This window comes from Bombyx mandarina, chromosome 15 (assembly GCF_030267445.1).
Source record: "Bombyx mandarina strain Sakado chromosome 15, ASM3026744v2".
Lineage (NCBI taxonomy): Eukaryota > Metazoa > Arthropoda > Insecta > Lepidoptera > Bombycidae > Bombyx > Bombyx mandarina.
This window is the reverse complement of record NC_143221.1, coordinates 12,036,001-12,054,054: the sequence shown is the minus strand read 5'-3', so window position 1 is coordinate 12,054,054 and position 18,054 is coordinate 12,036,001. Positions and strand designations below refer to the sequence as shown.

Below are 18,054 nucleotides of genomic sequence, written 5' to 3'. Positions count from 1 at the left end.
ATAATTTCCTCGCTTAACCATATTTCTTTAGCTAGCCAACCATTCCTCGGAAATTGTTGGCGTATCTCGCAAAGCGCTGGAATCAAATTGCACTTCAAACGCTAAATAAACGTGCACTTCAACAATTTAGTGTCTGGGTTTAGACTACGTTAGTCTGTTCAGTGTAAAACTTGGAGGCCAATTGTTGTTTTGCATCTGCAGCAAATTCATTTGACACAAGTTTAATGATATTCAATGGCTTGCACTAATTTAACAGTGTCTGCACACGTCTCGTTTGTATACATTGCGACTACGAAATATCATATACTATTAAAATTTCCTTTTCCAGTGTTTATGACTTGGCATTTACGTACTCCTTCTCTTTGCCTGGTTTTGCCGATATATTTCGAAAAAAATTATTAAAAAAAATACCAGTCGAACATATTTAATGTTCAGCTTCAGATTAGCTATTCACAAACCAGAAATACAGTTGATGCATTGTTTCAGCATTAAACAGTGAAAGTAGACGCGTGACTCGTAACGGTTAGCTCATTAACGAAACTTTGGCCGAAATCATTAACATTAATTACGTTTTTATTAAAACAACAAACATTGAATTTGTTTTACTATTTCGTCTGGCTTCTGTGTTGTTTTAATTGATCGATGCGGGTTTACTGAACTCTTTATAAAATTCAAGGTTAATTATGTGATGCTCTTGTCTGTCCATGACCGTCTGGTTTTTTAATTGTTATTCGCTAGTGTTGATTGTCTGTATTTGATACGGTTTTTTATTTTAGTTTTTCATAGTTACATTTTAGATCATGTTTGATTGTAATCGTAAATTTAATAGAAAAATATGTGTTGGAAGGAATAGTGTATTTCATTTATCGATAATTAAATCTTAGTCATAATGTATGCCAATCTTTTTCCGTAATTAGGTGGACTTGTTACTTATGGTAGAGGGTCTTAAGAACCTCATACTGTACCAATGCCCTGTCTATTTCTACCAACAAATAAATAACAAAGTCAACACTAGATTTATCGACGAAGATTTTATAACTGAATGAACTGAAATATTTGCGTCTTTACCCACTGACCTGCAATACAAATTTCTCGAGTAAATTCTCTCAAGTTATATATATGTACTTCTAGTTACAAAGCTATCTATGTAGGCATCGTCATGAACAAGGTCAGTAACATCCATAAGCAGACTGGATCTAACTTGGGACTGGGACTTAAATATGGTTTTTACCAAATCGGGCACAACTACGGTTTGGTACATTTACGGTACTTTATTTTAGATTGGTTTGTTGGTCTGTGTTTTTCATGTCAATGTCTTTGTAACAAGCTACCGATTGTGTTACGTAAGACTTAAGAAAAAACTCAAAACCTAATTGTCCGTTCCAAATAGTTGGATAGCATGTCCACTGGTGGTAGGACCTCTTGTGAGTCCACGCGGGTAGGTACCACCATCCTGCCTATTTCTCCCGTGAAGCAGTAATGCGTTTCGGTTTGAAGGGTGGGGCAGCCTTTGTAACTATACTTGAGACCTTAGAACTTATATCTCAAGGTAGGTGGCGCATTTACGTTGTAGATGTTTATGGGCTCCAGTAACGTGGGCTGTGCGTCCACCCACCTAAGCAAAAAAAAAAAAGCGGGTTCGGTATGTTTCTCTATATTTTCGTTTCGAGGGTTAGAAAATGATGAACGAACGTTTTATAGTCCAGTAGAATATGTAAGCGCAGAACGCATTCTAGGTTTGACCTATAACATGTACTTATTGCATCAGCCAATGAATCGATGTTAGTTATTTTTAAAAAAGCTTTTGTTCACAGCTTACGAAGTCCCCTCGTGTTACATGGGCGATTCCTGGCGGGGCGTTACGCTTGAAGAGTTCATGTCCTGCCCTTGGAATTTAGCGAACAACCGCCAAACTCGAATGCTGGCGGACTTGGCTCTTGTTGGCTGCTACAACGGAACCCTGAGGCATAGAACGACCGACTCTGATCGAGTGCTACTCGCTTCTGCCAAGAGAAACTTGGCGGCAATGGCGTATTTTGGACTAACCGAATATCAAAAAGTAAGCAGTAAAATGTACGATTTCTAATAATGATAAATCAATTTCATGCTTAGATGTTGGTAAAATTTATTGGTCCAATTATGTACTTTTTGAAATAAAATACGTAATATAAAAAAAAACAATGTTAAAGTGTAAGTGATACATTAGTAGCATTATAACTAAATGGAGACCATAGAACTTATATCTCAAGGTGGGTGGCCCCAGTAACCATTTAATAATACCAGATGGGCTGTGAGTTAGTCCATCCAACTCAGCAATAAAAAAAAAATTCTTATATAGTGTGATAATGAATATTCGTAGGTCTATTTAGTTTTATGACGATATCGACGAATCGGCAACACGATTTCTTCTGCGAAGCAGTTATGCGTTCCGGTGTAAATGGTAGAACAGGCTTGATACGACACAATACAGACTCTGATCTCATTACTCAAGGTGGTCAGCATTATTTACATTATGGTATTTAACTCCGATAACCACAGATACAACAATATGATAGAACAGTTTAAAAAAGCACAGCGGAATTTCACTACGTATTAAATAAAAAAATAATTATAAATATAGTTATAAAAAATAATATTCACGTTCTAAACAATTATTATTGATCGTTCCGTAAAAGTTATGTAACAATTACGATGACTGTCAAAACATCTTTGCGAGATATTTATACTACTTCACTATAACGTTGCCTTGTAGAACACTATTCGTTACGTCTAAAAGTGAAGCGATATGGCTTCATCCCATTTTAGACCTGCGTTGTATGGTAAGTGTTCATAAAACTTGAGTAACACCGGTGTTTACGTCTCGACCGAGAAAGGAAGTCTCCGGCAACGTTAACGGCATTCTACGAGGTGTTTTAGTGAACTCTTTATTTCTGGTGAAATGTCGATACGAATCGGTAGTTGTGGAAGAGAACGAAAATTTTAATATTTACATTTTAGTGTCCGTTGCTAGTGTATTAATTATTTAGGTTTTGTCGGCGGTTCCGAATGCGTTAAATTTAGTAGTATCGAATTCCTTGTAGCGTTAAACTATCTGAAGTATATTTATTTAAACACACAAAAAATCATCAAATATAGTCGAGTAGTTTTCATGCAATTCTCGACCTTATATACAATTAAATACACAAAAACAATGCTTAAATCGAATAATTGGAGTCGGTTACAACGAGCATCATATCTTTTTGTTATTATAATTAATATTAATGTATATATCGATCTGTCATAGAAATAATGTCAAGGGAACAATCAATACCACAATATTCGACCCATATACACAGTATTTAGCGAAACACACAGGACGTTTTTAAACATCGTACGAAGGACGTGAGGATCGAAATTTTCAGGATAATATAGCAATCGTAATATTATACCGTGTTTGGTACTTAACGAAAAAACGGGAATTGGAACTCTTATATTAATTACATGCTAGAATATTAAATTTTATTTTTTGTACGTATTATGAAAAAAACAATGTTTTCTTTTTTAGAGAAATTTGTGATTAGTATGTAGTTATTTATTTGAGATACCTTTCAAATTCTTCAGAACCAATATGTTAATGCATGATGAAGATAAAATAAATAAAACTCAATTGTTAGGAAGACAGGGATAATTGAATGGAACTTAATTTTTAGTGTTGCCAACCAGTATGTGAACTACAGAAGGCCATGTCATAATCTTCGTTAACGGTATTGCGTCATTGCATCAATAATCTAAATCTACTTCGTTGGCTTTGATTTAATTGTTTTTATTTATTGACTTTGACCCAAATATGGATTTCGCTTTTCATTATTTAAGGATAACATTTCGGTTTATTCATAATTTTTTTTCTTTTTTGCTACCTATGCTGATAGCCTTGAGAGGCAATTTCAGCTTCTCCTTGACGTGTAGGTGAGCTTATAGGCCTCAAACCGGGAGTGGTGCTAACACTGGCCCTAGCAAGAGCAGTGCTTCGTAGAATCTACCAGCGGGTTGGAAACGCGACCCACTGAGAAGATCCGACAAGAAACTCAGTGGGCAACATTCATTAATAACTTATGCCCAGGCTCACGACAAGCTACCGCCGGTAAAACTACACTCTTTCTTGGCATACGTTTTCTTGGTTATATTTCTCAGATACGTGTCATATGAAACTGGTGAAGAACAGTTATGTTTTATTTATGCTTTATCCCCATTAGCAATTCTGCTTCAAGTGCTGCGACCCCCCGACCGAGATAAGCGTCTATTATTTGCACTTAGTCGTCCTTTGTCGGCGAACCGGAGGCGCTAAGCTCATGTCGCTTTTTGTCTTCAATGAATATTCAGTTCTTATCTTGGTCGTAATGCGAGACTTTTGCTTGGGGATCTCTCTTCGGATACTTTCCTGTTCTTTCCGTTTGTTCGAGATTTGCATAATCATATATTATTCAAAACGGCTAGTTCGTACCGTTGGAATTATTTTATTTGCAATTGCTCTTAGGAAAATTCCTCCATCTTATATCTTTCATTTGGGGATGGTAAGTAATTATTTATTACAAAGAAGTCCGAATGGTCTTGTTGGGAGTTAATGAGTAAAAGTATTATCAGAAATGTGTATACAAAATTTCGCATTTTTGTTAGTTCCTATCGCGCTGCATGCCGTTGAAAGTTTTGTAGACCAACGTGTTTCAAAACCTCGAGTTTTTTTTCATCATTTATTTTCCTTTATTTTCATTCATTTTCCTAACATAAACACTATAAAAAAAAAAAAAAAACCAAAAAAAAAAAAAAACGTGATTCGATAAAAAAAATTTTGAGGCGTGATTACGTGACGCTTAAGATATACAATAGGGATACTTAGGCCCAATTTAATTGCTTTTAGTATTTCTAGAACTACATGAAGAAAATATTACGATGAATTCAGTAAAAACCTTCAAAATTGAAATCAATTGAGACCCGCCACTGAATATGCCGAGCCAGTGTAAAATTTATTTCAAGAAGTTGTTGTGGTGGCATTTTTTTTGTTTTTTTATTGCCGTATAGGCAGGCGGGCATACGGCCCACCTGATGGTGAGTGGGTGCCGTCGCTCATGGGCGTCAGCAATGCCAAGGGCAGAGCCAAGCCGTTGCCTACCGTTTAATACTCTCCACAAGCCTCGCTTGAAGGAGGACGTCATAGTGTTCGGGAAACACCGTGGAGGCACCGTAAATGGCAAAAAAATGTCTCTGGAAACGCACTGGTGATGAACGCAGTGGCTCCAAGTAGTGTGGATGAACTCTACTCCGGTGGCGGGCGGTGCGATGGTAAAAATGAGATCATGGAATCATCTCAAACAATTCTTAGAATAGCACCACATCAAAACTGTTTATGTCGTATAAGACAACACAAATGACCATAAAATGGACTACGTAGTCACTGAGTGTTATAGTAGCATATTGCGATTGTCAAGAGGTAGTAGTTATTGGGTTTGTTGTTAGTTCGCACGCGTGGATATGACCGTTGTGTATCACGTCTATAGGCTGAACGCAAGTGTAGCCCTCTATCCATCTACAGCATTAAAAAAAACGATCGACTAAACAGCGTCTTCAATAACTAAAGTAAATTGTCTTCGTTTCGTGATCAGACACAATAGTTTACGTTTCTGCTTGGCCAGCCCGAACGGAGGCTGTCACCGCCGGCGAGAACACATTGTGTGCACCGACATTGATTCCGATCAGATAAATCTTATACAATTTGTATCATACGGTCCGCTTGATCGTGACGCGTCGCTGTCCTGACGAGGGTGTGTTCGTTCTACAAGAAAAACGGCTGAACTATCACTATATATTTTTTCCTTCTTATAATTGCTAAGAAAATATTGTTGCTTTGTGTCTTGGTGTTGTACCTAAAGATTACGTAAAAAAAAAACTATATGTAGTAAAATAAAATAATTAAAAAATTATTATAATACACTAACCGTACTCGGTCGCTTCGCTAGGCATTTAAAATTAACATTATTATTTAATGTCATTATTATTAGGGAGTCCAACACTGATTTAGATATTAGCCTATCCATTAAGTACATGTATTTTCTACATGGATGCCAAGTTTCAAGTCAATCGGATGCATGGTTCAGTAGTTATAACGGAACATCCGTAAAAACCACTGTAGATTTATATATTAGTATAAATTATGCAGTTTATATACCTAGTCAGGTCATAAATTCTGTCACATGTTTAATGTAAAATAATTGAAACAAGTTTATTCATTATGTAACCATTCATATACCAAAATGAACTTAACAAAACATAGATTCTTATGACACTAAAGTTTATTCAAAATGACCTCCGTGATTTTGAATACAGGCCTTCAATCTGCGCGGCCAGTCGTCTATCGCAGCACGAACGAGGTCCATGTCAATATCGGCGGCTGCCTTAATCAAGGATGTCTTGAGTGAATCCAAATTGGGATGAGGCTTTGAGCACGCCTTTTCCTCTGAGTGTTGCCATATCTTGTGTAATCTAACGGATTCAAATCTGGACTGGAGGAGGGCCAGTCTTCGTGCCGGATGAAGTCGATTTCACGCGCCGCCAGCCAGTCTTGTGTGCTCTTCGCTCTATGAGCTGGCGCCGAATCTTGTTGGAATACCCAGTGCCTATTATTGAACATGGTATGAGAAACAGGTTCCACAAGGTTCGTCAGTACTGTATTTTGATACACAACTGCATTCGTTTTTACACCTTTCTCACAAAAATGTACCTCTGTTAAGCCCCAATAAGAAACTCCCAATCACACCATGAGCGAGGATGGGAAATGACCTCGTTGGACACGCGGAATACGGTTGCTCGCTTCTTCACTACTGTGTGAGTACACCTTATCATTTTGTTTGTTGTAGCTCTCTTCTACGGTAAAAATTTTTTCATCCGAAAAAAGAATTTCCCGATTTTTTTTCCCGCGTACCGCTTCAACTAAGCGCGGCATCTCTTCAGTCTCAGGTCCATTAGACGAGCATTCAAACGATGTCCTGTTTTTCTTCGATATGCCCGAAGCCCTAAGTCTTCATTTAACACCCTTTTCACCGTGGTTCTGCTTAACCCCATCTAAAGGGCCAACAGTTTCTGCTTACGTTTGGGATTTCTTTGAATTCGCGCCTTCACAGCTTTTATCACTGCTGGAGTCCTAACAGACCGAGGGCGACCACTTCTTGACCTGTTATCTACACTAGAGTCTTCATTGTATCGTTTGATGGTACGATAAACGAATCTTTTGGTTATATTCAAAATTTTCAGTATGTAAAAAATTTGAATTGGCGCGTAACCGCAACGATGCAACGCAATAACTGCAACACGGTCTTCTTTAAGCGTCCACTCCATATTTAAAAATGAGTAAAATTCTAAAAGTATTCATTTTTATTTTCATGAACAATTCGAAATTCGAATTCAATAAACTTTTTTGTGGCCAGCATTCTAAAAGAAAAGTTTTTACTGTGTGACAATACTTATGACCTGACTAGTTATAAGTATAATTGTGTTAAAAAATATCAAGAGGCATTAAGTTTACATTAAGATAACGGTAGGCAGAGGCTTGGCTCTGCCCCAGGCATTGCTGAAGTCCATGGGCGACGGTAAACATTCACCATTAGGTGGGCCGTATGCGCGTCCGCCTATAAGGGCATCTATCTATATATATAAAAATGAATTGCTGTTCGTTAGTCTCGCTAAGACTCGAGAACGGCTAGACCGATTTGGCTAATTTTGGTCTTGAATTATTTGTGGAAGTCCAGAGAAGGTTTAAAAGGATTAGATAAATATGAAAATGATCGGAATTAATTAAAAATAACAATTTTGTTTTCCCTTTGATGGGTCCCTCGTCGGACGGATTCCTTTTGTTTGTTTTAAGTTTATTTTATAAAAAAGTTTAGGTCTTTTATTTGTCGATTGAGGCGCTACGAAGTCTGCCGGGTCGACTAGTAAAAAATAAAGATTAAATTTATTAATACTGGTATGTTTTTGATTTTTATTTTTCTGAATACGTTTTCTCTTGTGTCAGAAATCCCAGTACGTGTTCGAGGAGACGTTCAACCTATTGTTCGCTGTGCCGTTCACGCAACACAACGCGACCGTGTCCGGTGCGACGCTGGCGGCCCTATCGCCAGCGCAGGTGGCCCGCATTCAGCAGCTGAACTCCTTAGACTTGGAGCTTTACGATTTCGCTAAGAACCTCATGTTCAAAAGGTAAGAATTTCTATAGGCGTCACGAAGGTCTGATTCAAGCCTTTTAATGTATACAGTGCTTCCGAGTAGTCGAAATTTGACTATAATTAATTGAAATTCTAAGTTTGAACATTATTATGGTTCTATTGTTAAAGACTATTTATTATACTTCTATAATCACAGATTTCGCCAAGACAACACTTTAGACAAATATTAACAAAGACAAACAATATGTAATCTATTCTCAATTTGACTTTAGACTTTTTCCAATAGGAAAAGTTTGACATTAAACAAATAGTGTGCATGCGTGTGTGTGTCCAATACATGGTAGTGTGTGTAATGTTTTCTTTATTGATTTAATGTATCTTTTATGCATTATTAAAAAAAAAGCATTGTGCACTTCTTCTGTATATTCTCTATAAGTGTGGAAAATTTCATGCTCCTCCGTCCGCGTAATTTTCGTAAAAACGGGTACAAAGTTTTTGCTTCGCGTATTAATATATAAATACAGTACTCGACGTTAAATATTGCACATCGACTTTTAGAAAGAGACAACCGGCAAATTTCGGCTTCGTAGAGCGTTATCTCTGTCGCACGAAGCTATGTATTGCAGGGTGTGTAATATTTATTGTCGGGTACTGTAAGTGATTTGTACTGCTAGTTCGTTCTCGAAATGCGATGTCTCGTTAGTGAAAGGAAACAAAATATTAAATGATTAATACGAAGGTTTTAAGTATGAATAAAAAAGTAAACTGTAGTATTTTAATCCGTTCAGTGTACATTAGAGTACAAAAGTGTTTGTCAATTCTAAAATTTTCTGCGGGTATAATTGACGCCATAACGACAATTATACATGAAAACTCTGCATTCTTTAATTGTTTATATACGAATAAAATTAATTGTAAATGGATTGATTGCGTGAAAGACGATATGGGTAAGAGGGCAGTGAGCGAAGAAATTGTATATGATAGAGGAGTATGGAAGGAGAAAACATGTTGCGCCGACCCCAAGTAACTGGGAGAAGGGCAGGATAACGGTGACGATGATGCTGTCTGTAAACGCATTCTCTTTAAAAACGTATTAGTTTAGTAAAGCTCAGAAGTACAAAAAACGCCAATGAGCACTGAGATAAAAATCGGTACATACCGGCTTCGCTATCCGATCGATTTCCATTGAACGAAAACGGTTTTAGCCCGTTTCGAAACGGATCAGCGACACCGAGACAATCAAAACGAACGGAGAATAGCGGAGTCGGCTCTCTCGTAACGTTTGATTAAATTATTACTGCAGTTTTGACTTTAGAAATAGCATTTTTATTAGAAAGCAAAGTTAAGTAAGCTAATCTGAGAGAGAGAGAGAGAGAGAGTATTCTTTATTGTACACCAAAAAACAAATAAACAGTGCGATACATTAAACACAAAAAAGGTACAATTGGCGGTCTTATCGCTAAGAGCGATCTCTTCCAGACAACCATCAGGTGGACAAGAATCATTTGGAAACGAACTACGCGCCGTGTACCAATCCAGTGAAATACATATACATATATGTACACATACATATACACATACATACACACATACATACAGACATACATATCTCCGTAAACATATCTCCGTAAATCTAAGCAACCTTGTTGCGATTGATCAATATAAATATGAACAGACAGCTTATCCTACTAGAATGTAGAAAGGAGATCTTAGTAGCATGAAACAGACCTTATGGCACTAGTGCAAATTCATTCACTCTGATGTTTTACAACGTTTGCCTATGTTCCAACTGCATACAAATCTGAGTTAACTTTTACGCTATCGAGAACGTTAAAAACTCTCACTAAGCACACAGTACATTGCATCAACTTCGTTTGGAAACGTCTGGCCTACCCGTCACAAATGAACGAATTAAAACAATTGTATGATCGATGAAGTTATTGTTAAATGATATTATTACATCATCGTGGAATTCGGTAGTGAACACACGCTACATATGATACAAGTCATGATATCGAGGCATCATCATCAAAACGATTACACTGCCGTACCTATTAGCTAATAATTAATTAGACCATATATATTTAGATTTGGTATCTCGCTTTATTTTTGACGTGACAACGTCTTATAATTCGATGAAGCCGGCTGCACGTACGAAAGAACATGACTCATGCGGCGTTACCTCGCTCTGAGGCGATGTGAGCGATGCATCCGCGTGAACAGCTGCTATACAATAATACATTTACATGTTTTCGTGAAGTATGAAGTTCAGTGAAAAGTGAATGTGGTGTCAATTGTTTATAGCAACGATAATTGCGATAATTGAAAAATGAAACCATTCCATCAGTATTTTCTTATGACGTTGTCACGTTCAACTAACGTCAGTAAACCGACTTTACGGACAACCGATTTTTTTTAGCCTTAACAATGCAAGGGCCTCATCTGACATGAACTTTTGTCAATTTGTCAATGTTTTGTATTGATGATCACTTTGTTGGTGCAACTTAATAAATAAATAAATAAATAGAAAAATATAATAAATCAAACTATACGATGGAAAATGTTACGCCGGCCTCACCTAATAGGTGAAGAAGAATGAAAAGCGATAAGATACTTTGTCAACTTTATCGGACAGCCCTTTAGAGCTTCATTTCGGTTTATTGTTTGTATTTCCATACGAATTCAGGATAGGAAATAAGGTAGTTTTTTATTTTATGAGACCAAACCAAAGACATCCAAAAGGCAAATCGTAAATACGAAAGTTACAATAAAACAGAAGTCATTGCTCTCACGCAATTACCGAATAATAATGTAATAATAATATTAAACTTGAATTAATAGTAGACGTACTACAAAAACTTTAAAGTGTTCGAAACACTAGAAATAGTACACCCAATTAAATCATAAAAGTAACTAGAGGTACCGCAGTAGTCGAAATTCGACTATAATTAATTGGAATTGTAAGTTTGTACATTATGATTGTATTTTATACTTCTATAATCACAAATTTTGCCAAGACTACACTGTAAAAAATATTAACAAAGACAAACCATATTCTATTCTCAAATTGACAACAGACGTCAAGAACAAAAGTTTGATAATAAATAGTGTGTGCGTCAAATAGTGGGCTAGGTATGTAGTGTGTGTAATGTTTTCTTTATTGATTTAATGTATCTTTTATGCATTATTTTTAAAAAATATTAGCATTGTGCACTTCTTCTCTATATTCGCTATAAGTGTGGAAAATTTCAAATTCCTCCGTCCGCGCAATTTTCTTAAAAAGGGATACAAAGTTTTTCCTTCACGTATTAATATATAGATTTGAATTATGTATACGTGTTGCGAAAACCCAAGAAAATATTTTACTTAATATTGTTATGACTGCGGTTAATATGTTTTCTGATTATTTTTTATATGGTTTTCAACGTAGTTCAGTAAATAAAATAATGTCTAACGTATGTAACATTTTTGCTACGTACCATCTGGCTTTGGAATGAGCTCCCGTCCACGGTGTTTCCCGAGAGCTATGACATGTCCTTCTACAAGGGAGGATTGTGGTGAGTATTAAACGGTAGGCGGCGGATTGGCTCTGTCCCTGGCGTTGCTGAAGTCCAGGGGCGACGGTAAGCACTTACCATCAGGTGCCTGCCTACAAGGGTAATAAAAAAATGTATTTACCTTTGGACATTTTGCACTTGCATTTAAAATAGAAAACTCATCCGAAAATACTACCGAAATAAATATAAAACTACGTGTAAACAGGAAGCTGCCAAAAAGTCGATTTTAGACTAAACTAACCACGGTACATACGTTTTATTATAAGATTTGGGTCATGCAGCAACAAAGGTCTGCGATAGTGCACATGTTGTCCATTGGGATTCTGCTGAGTTCACTAGTTTAAGTACTTCGATTTTATTGTACGGAAAGAAATCAGTTTCGAAATAAAATTAGCGCAGAATAGTTCAAAAGAAGTGAAGAAGCCTTTGAATTGCGACTTAATTTTTGAACTTTTTATTCAAAGAAATGCTCTTAGAGTAGCATCTAAAATTATGATCTATGACATAGTTCACCCTTATAACTACAGGGACTTTTTTGGAGGGAACGCGAGGAGTGAAGTTGTGTGATTTCTTTTATTTTGTCTATTTAGTGTTTCTTCAGGTTTAAATGTGTAACGGTGGTTTATTAACTGTTTAATATCTGTGAAAATGCACAAGTGTGGGAAAATGAAACAAAGCCGCTGGACGTAACTTCTCGGGATCCTCCAAAAACTCCACTGAAAAAATCTCAGTAAATGACCACCATTTTACTGAGATTATATTTCATCCCATATCATCTCTGTCGTCACGGCCGTCTGGTGTAGTGGTAAGTGACATGGTCACTACACAAGGGGGTCGCGGGTTCGAATCCCGCCAAGGGTAGATATTTGTATGATAAATATAAATGTCTTTTCCAGGGTTATGGATGTATATTAAATATATGTATGTGTATAATAAAAATCTTACATTTATTTCCGTTATCTGGTACCTGTAACACAAGTTCTTTACGAACTTATCACGGGACCAGTTAACGTGGCGTGACCGTTAGTAAATATTTTTTGTTTTTTTTTTTTTATCTCATCTCGTTTCATTTAATTTCATCCCAGTTGATTAATGTCTCAAATTAATCATTTCATTTCACTCCATATTATCATTTTTCATAAAATTAAGAATATAAATTAAAATAAGACATGACTTAAAGGTTAACAGGTCATAAAATCCTTAAAAAAAATATTATAACTGCAGTTATTGTGATATATTTTTATAGTTTTATAGTACTAAAACTCAGTACTTTTAACTGTTATAGCTGTTGTGTTTATTAGTGTCTGGTTTCCATAGCACAGGTGATCCAAACGATAACCGTGTGTGAGTTGTCCCCTTTTTAATTTAAAACAGACATTGATTTTTTCACTACATTTGAGAACTACGTCTTGGCACTATCGATTCAATGAGCAATTATTCAAAACTTCATGAACGAATATGCAAGAAATGCAATCGAAAAGACCGCGTTTCATTAATTGATTTTTACGCGCACATTCAAAGCGGCTCGATCGGATCAACGTACCCAATCCTATTGGATTTGTGATAGTTTCAGAGGGCCAGAGCCGTGCTACTTGGCGGAATAGACGTATCTTCTCCATGAATGTTATTCGAAATGAATACTGAAAACAAAATTTTACTTTGTGCAGTTTCGTTGAGCGATAGTAAGGATTGCGAGAAGAAATAATTCAACAATCTCCTGTAATTACCCGAAAAGTATTGAAATAAGATAAGATAAGATAGCCTTTAAAATAAGATAAGATAAGATAGCCTTTATTAAGTCACTAGCGCGATATGTATGTAGATATTTAAAATTTTAAATATGTAACTATACATTTATTATTTAGTTTTATTATTCGACACCGGATAGAACATTATGGAGAAATTCTGTTTTTTTAAATAATGTTACCGACTACTACCTTGTTTGGTACATTCCTTTAAATTTTTTTGAAGACCAACTGAATTAGTAGGACGAGGAGATTGTCTCGGAAATGAAGCTAGTTTAGGTTATCTACTGATAGTGTGACAGCCGACCGCGGTCATTGCAATTTATTTCACTCACCGATAATTTTCTGTTGGTCAAAACGTAACCTCGGGCTCGTTGTGGTTATTGCTAATCTACAAAATGGAGATCATCAAAATTCCATTGAACTCAACAAAATGTTATCTAGATTCGGAGTGACGGAAAAATATTTTTTTTGCAAAAAGAGAACGCTTTTCTTTGTACAAAGTCGAAGAAATATTACTATAAGAGTCCACTTCCAACAGTCAGGAAATAATACACAGATTGCAGTAGTTTACTTAATTTTGTATTGCTTTATTTGAAACTCCACTTTTACAATCTTTTGACATCTGCTCACTACCGAATACACTGATTTCTGTCCCGTTTTTTCAGACTACCGCCTTTTTTATTATGTCACGTCCCCACTACTGTAATTGCTCCCACCAACAGTGTTGCTATTTGGCAATCCGAAAATTGCCTTAACATTAACAAAATTAATTATTTTACAACAAACCTTACATTCGACCGTCCTGACACCATGTATGTCCCCATACATGACCCAGGTGGTAACCTTACATTAGGCCAATATTTACTCAATTAGTCGTCAGGTGTCCCTTCAAAGAAGCGTGCCTTTGTTGGTGCCAAGGGAAATTTAACAGTAAATTACAGATAATAATCAAAAACATAAAAAAAAAAAAATTGTGGCACTTGAGATCCAATACATTTTCAGTGAAATAAAATACTTCTTAAAAGCTATACATATCAAAATTCCCTTGAAATAAACAATTTTCAATTGTAAAACTTCCTTCAAACGAGTCAATTCTCAGTTCTGAAACTGCCATGACAAGTCAATTCTCAGTCGTGAAACTGCCATGACCAGCCAATTCTCAGCCGTGAAACTGCCATGACCAGTCAATTCTCAGTCGTGAAACTGCCATGACCAGTCAATTCTCAGTTAATGTGTGCCTTGAACCAATCAATTCTCAAGGACTTTATGAAATACACAAACCGAATCAATCAATTCTCAGTTGTAGTATTTCCTGTCTTGCCTTGAACCAATCAATTCTCAAGGACTTTATGAAATACACAAACTGAACTAATCAATTCTCAGCTGTAGTATTTCCTGTCTTGCTTTGAACTAATCAATTCTCAAGGACTTTATGAAATACACAAACTGAACCAATCAATTCTCAGCTGTAGTATTTCCTGTCTTGCCTTGAACCAATCAATTCTCAAGGGCTTTATAAAATACACAAGCTGAACCAATCAATTCTCAGCTGTAGTATTTATTTCCTGCCTTGTCTTGAACCACTCAATTCTCATTCTGGTCGAGGTGCGAACCGATTAATTCTCGCTCCTGACCTGTAAACAAAGAAAGAATAATTCTGTAGCGTAAGTGCTTCATCAATTCAGTTATATATTTGTATCATTTAATCATTCATTTATTACAAAACAACGTTATGTACAGGTTTATAACAACCCTTCATTATTATTTTCTGATAAATAATGATATCTCAACGATAACGATTACTTTAAATTTACAAATGAATGTATATTATTTTTTGAAGATTTAAAGACAAAAGTTCAGATGACGCGATATGTACCCATGGCTGTATTAAATCAAATTAACAGTATTTTTATGCTTATTTCCCAGTCCCTCAAACTCAGGGACTACTTTATAACGATCTAAAGCTTTTACGATCGGAGATGTACTGACTGACTGAACTTGATTTATAACTAGGTATCTCAAAATATTCTTCAGATACTCTACATAAGATCTTAACTATTTCAGCTGCTCAGTTCTTATACAAATCTAAGTGAGACAGTTCAGACTCCATGCTTAAAAACCGTGAAGTAGCGGAATTTCCATAATGATCGATTAACGAAGAATTATCCAACAGCTGGTTATCACCTAACCTACATAACACTAGCACGAAAGTCATCAATCTCGAGATGAAAAGGTATACTCCTCGAGGACTATATTAGCTTATAACCACAGTCTTTCATGATAGTTGGGATATTGTTTTGAATGTTCTCTATTCTATGTGTGACACGACTCAAAGACAATATCGTTTGTGTGACACGACTCAAAGACAATATCGTTAAGATAAACGTTTTCGGTAAATTTTGCACTAGAGCTTTTAGAGACCGCACCGAATTCGGTTGAGGAACCCCCTTCCTGATTAAAACAGGTTTCCATGTCGCTTACCAGGAATACCACATAGGTTTAACAGAGACAGTTTTTTATAGTAGTACTCATCTATGAGCTCATTAAGCTTGCTTCTTCGTCTCAACATGTCTTCTAAGCACTGGCCATAATTTTTTTCGTGAGGAAACGCGTTTATAATTTATCTTGCCCCTATTGCCACGTAAGATCGTATTTAAACTCTCGAACCACAACTTGGACAGTCCTTGGGTCCTATCGTCCCAACCATAAACCAACGCACATTCATTAACCTTTTTCAGCCACACATCTATTCGCTGATTTTTAACAGAAGAGTCAAAACTTTAAAGAATATTCTTGTGATCTATATTTTCATTAATCATTGTTGTGTTCTGCGGTAACGGTTGAGATTCGGGACCGTGCTTAATAGACTATTATTTTGACAACATCATTGGTAGAAAAGGAAGGACTACGTGACCTGATATGTGTTGCCCGACGTTCATGGTTGACTATTGCATGCTGCCCATCGTCACTCCGGCGCGCCTCGGTAGCTGCACGAAGCGAGGTCGCACGTGGCCTCTCGGTTGAAGAGAGTCGTGTATTTCTCTCGCATCGCCGTACAGTCTCCCGCTCTTGCTGCAGTTCTTGTTCTAGTCGCTGGATACGTTCATGGTATAGTTCCAGCTCCCAGGCCCGGCTGCACGTGCGAGAGCTGCGGCCGCGAGTGCGAGATCGGCTCGGACCTGCTTCGCCTCTGCGTCCTTTACGGCTGCGCGAGTGTGTCATCAAACGACGATCGTCTATTCATGTTCTGGAACTTGCAGACGTTGCAAAATGTTATTTTAAATTGAACGTGAATAATATGAACAACGTTCAACCTATACTAAAATGGTAGAGAGAGAACAATTGTTTTTCTATAAACTCTCAGTTATCGCACCCATATCAAAATTATTTCACCTACCCCAAACGAAAATATCAATGAAAAGCTTATGCAGCGTTTTATCGACGAACCTACCATGCGAGCAAAAATTTGTAGAATGATAACTATGTATATAAATTGTATATAAATTTCGTAACTAGTTATGCTTTATGCATTAAATTCATGGTTGAAGCTCAACAAACATTTGAACGTTGAGTTAAATTGAAACATGTGACATAACCATAACATCAGATACATTTTAGTTCGCAGTTTTTCTGAATTAAAATAGTAGATACGGCAGAAGACGCAGCAATTATTCCGTATAATACTTTATTCCGTGCTAAGCTTTAAAACTACCTTCGTAGTCAGCGCGGTTCTTAATTCATTTTCTCTTTTTTTTTGCGAACTAAATAATCGCGGAAAATTAATAAGAAACTCAAGAATGTACTTACGTGAGTCGACCACACTTCTGAGATATAAGAGTCCACTTCCAACAGTCAGGAAATAATACACAGATTGCAGTAGTTTACTTAATTTTGTATTGCTTTATTTGAAACTCCACTTTTACAATCTTTTGACATCTGCTCACTACCGAATACACTGATTTCTGTCCCGTTTTTTCAGACTACCGCCTTTTTTATTATGTCACGTCCCCACTACTGTAATTGCTCCCACCAACAGTGTTGCTATTTGGCAATCCGAAAATTGCCTTAACATTAACAAAATTAATTATTTTACAACAAACCTTACATTACTTTAATGTTTACATTATTGTTTTTTTAATCGAATTACAAAATCTAATTGTAACGTCCCGCACCGACCGTACCACTAATGAGGCATTTTACAAGTGAGGGGTCTTTCATTATATTATTACAAATAGTGAAATTTTTGTGACCTCGTCCCATACACTCGACCTCGGGGCTGTAAATAAATGTTGGAATAGATTGGATTCCTAATCTATGGGCATATCAAGGGCGGTTTCTCCAACCGTTTTGCGGAAACTTTGAAAGGGCGCAATTCAGTGACCCTTTTCCTTATGACCCGTTACCGTTGAATATATTTCGGGTGTGTAAAAAGTCAATACTGTATCAAATAAATATCGATTAATGAGATCTTTCGTCATGGCCGAAACAAGAAAATCAAAATTTGGTATAATACTAATCTTGAACTTGAAAACTTTTTGAGATGACTAGAGGTCCCGC

At 36.5% G+C, this 18,054-nt stretch overlaps 1 protein-coding gene and 1 pseudogene across 2 annotated transcripts in view; one reads left to right on the top strand and one right to left on the bottom strand.

Moving 5' to 3' along the window:
* Positions 1-18,054, top strand: part of Hs6st (heparan sulfate 6-O-sulfotransferase) — a 114,022-nt gene that overhangs the window by 83,533 nt on the left and 12,435 nt on the right. Inside the window, exons 6-7 of the mRNA XM_089733315.1 lie at positions 1,815-2,059; positions 8,042-8,226. Coding sequence (XP_089589441.1) covers positions 1,815-2,059; positions 8,042-8,226 — 430 coding nt within the window. The remainder of the gene's footprint in view (positions 1-1,814; positions 2,060-8,041; positions 8,227-18,054) is intronic.
* LOC149501502 (uncharacterized) lies at positions 14,055-17,599 on the bottom strand (annotated as a pseudogene). Its single transcript, XR_016324254.1, has 2 exons — positions 17,305-17,599; positions 14,055-16,750 (listed from the first exon to the last, which is right to left on the bottom strand). The product of XR_016324254.1 is annotated as an uncharacterized LOC149501502 (transcript).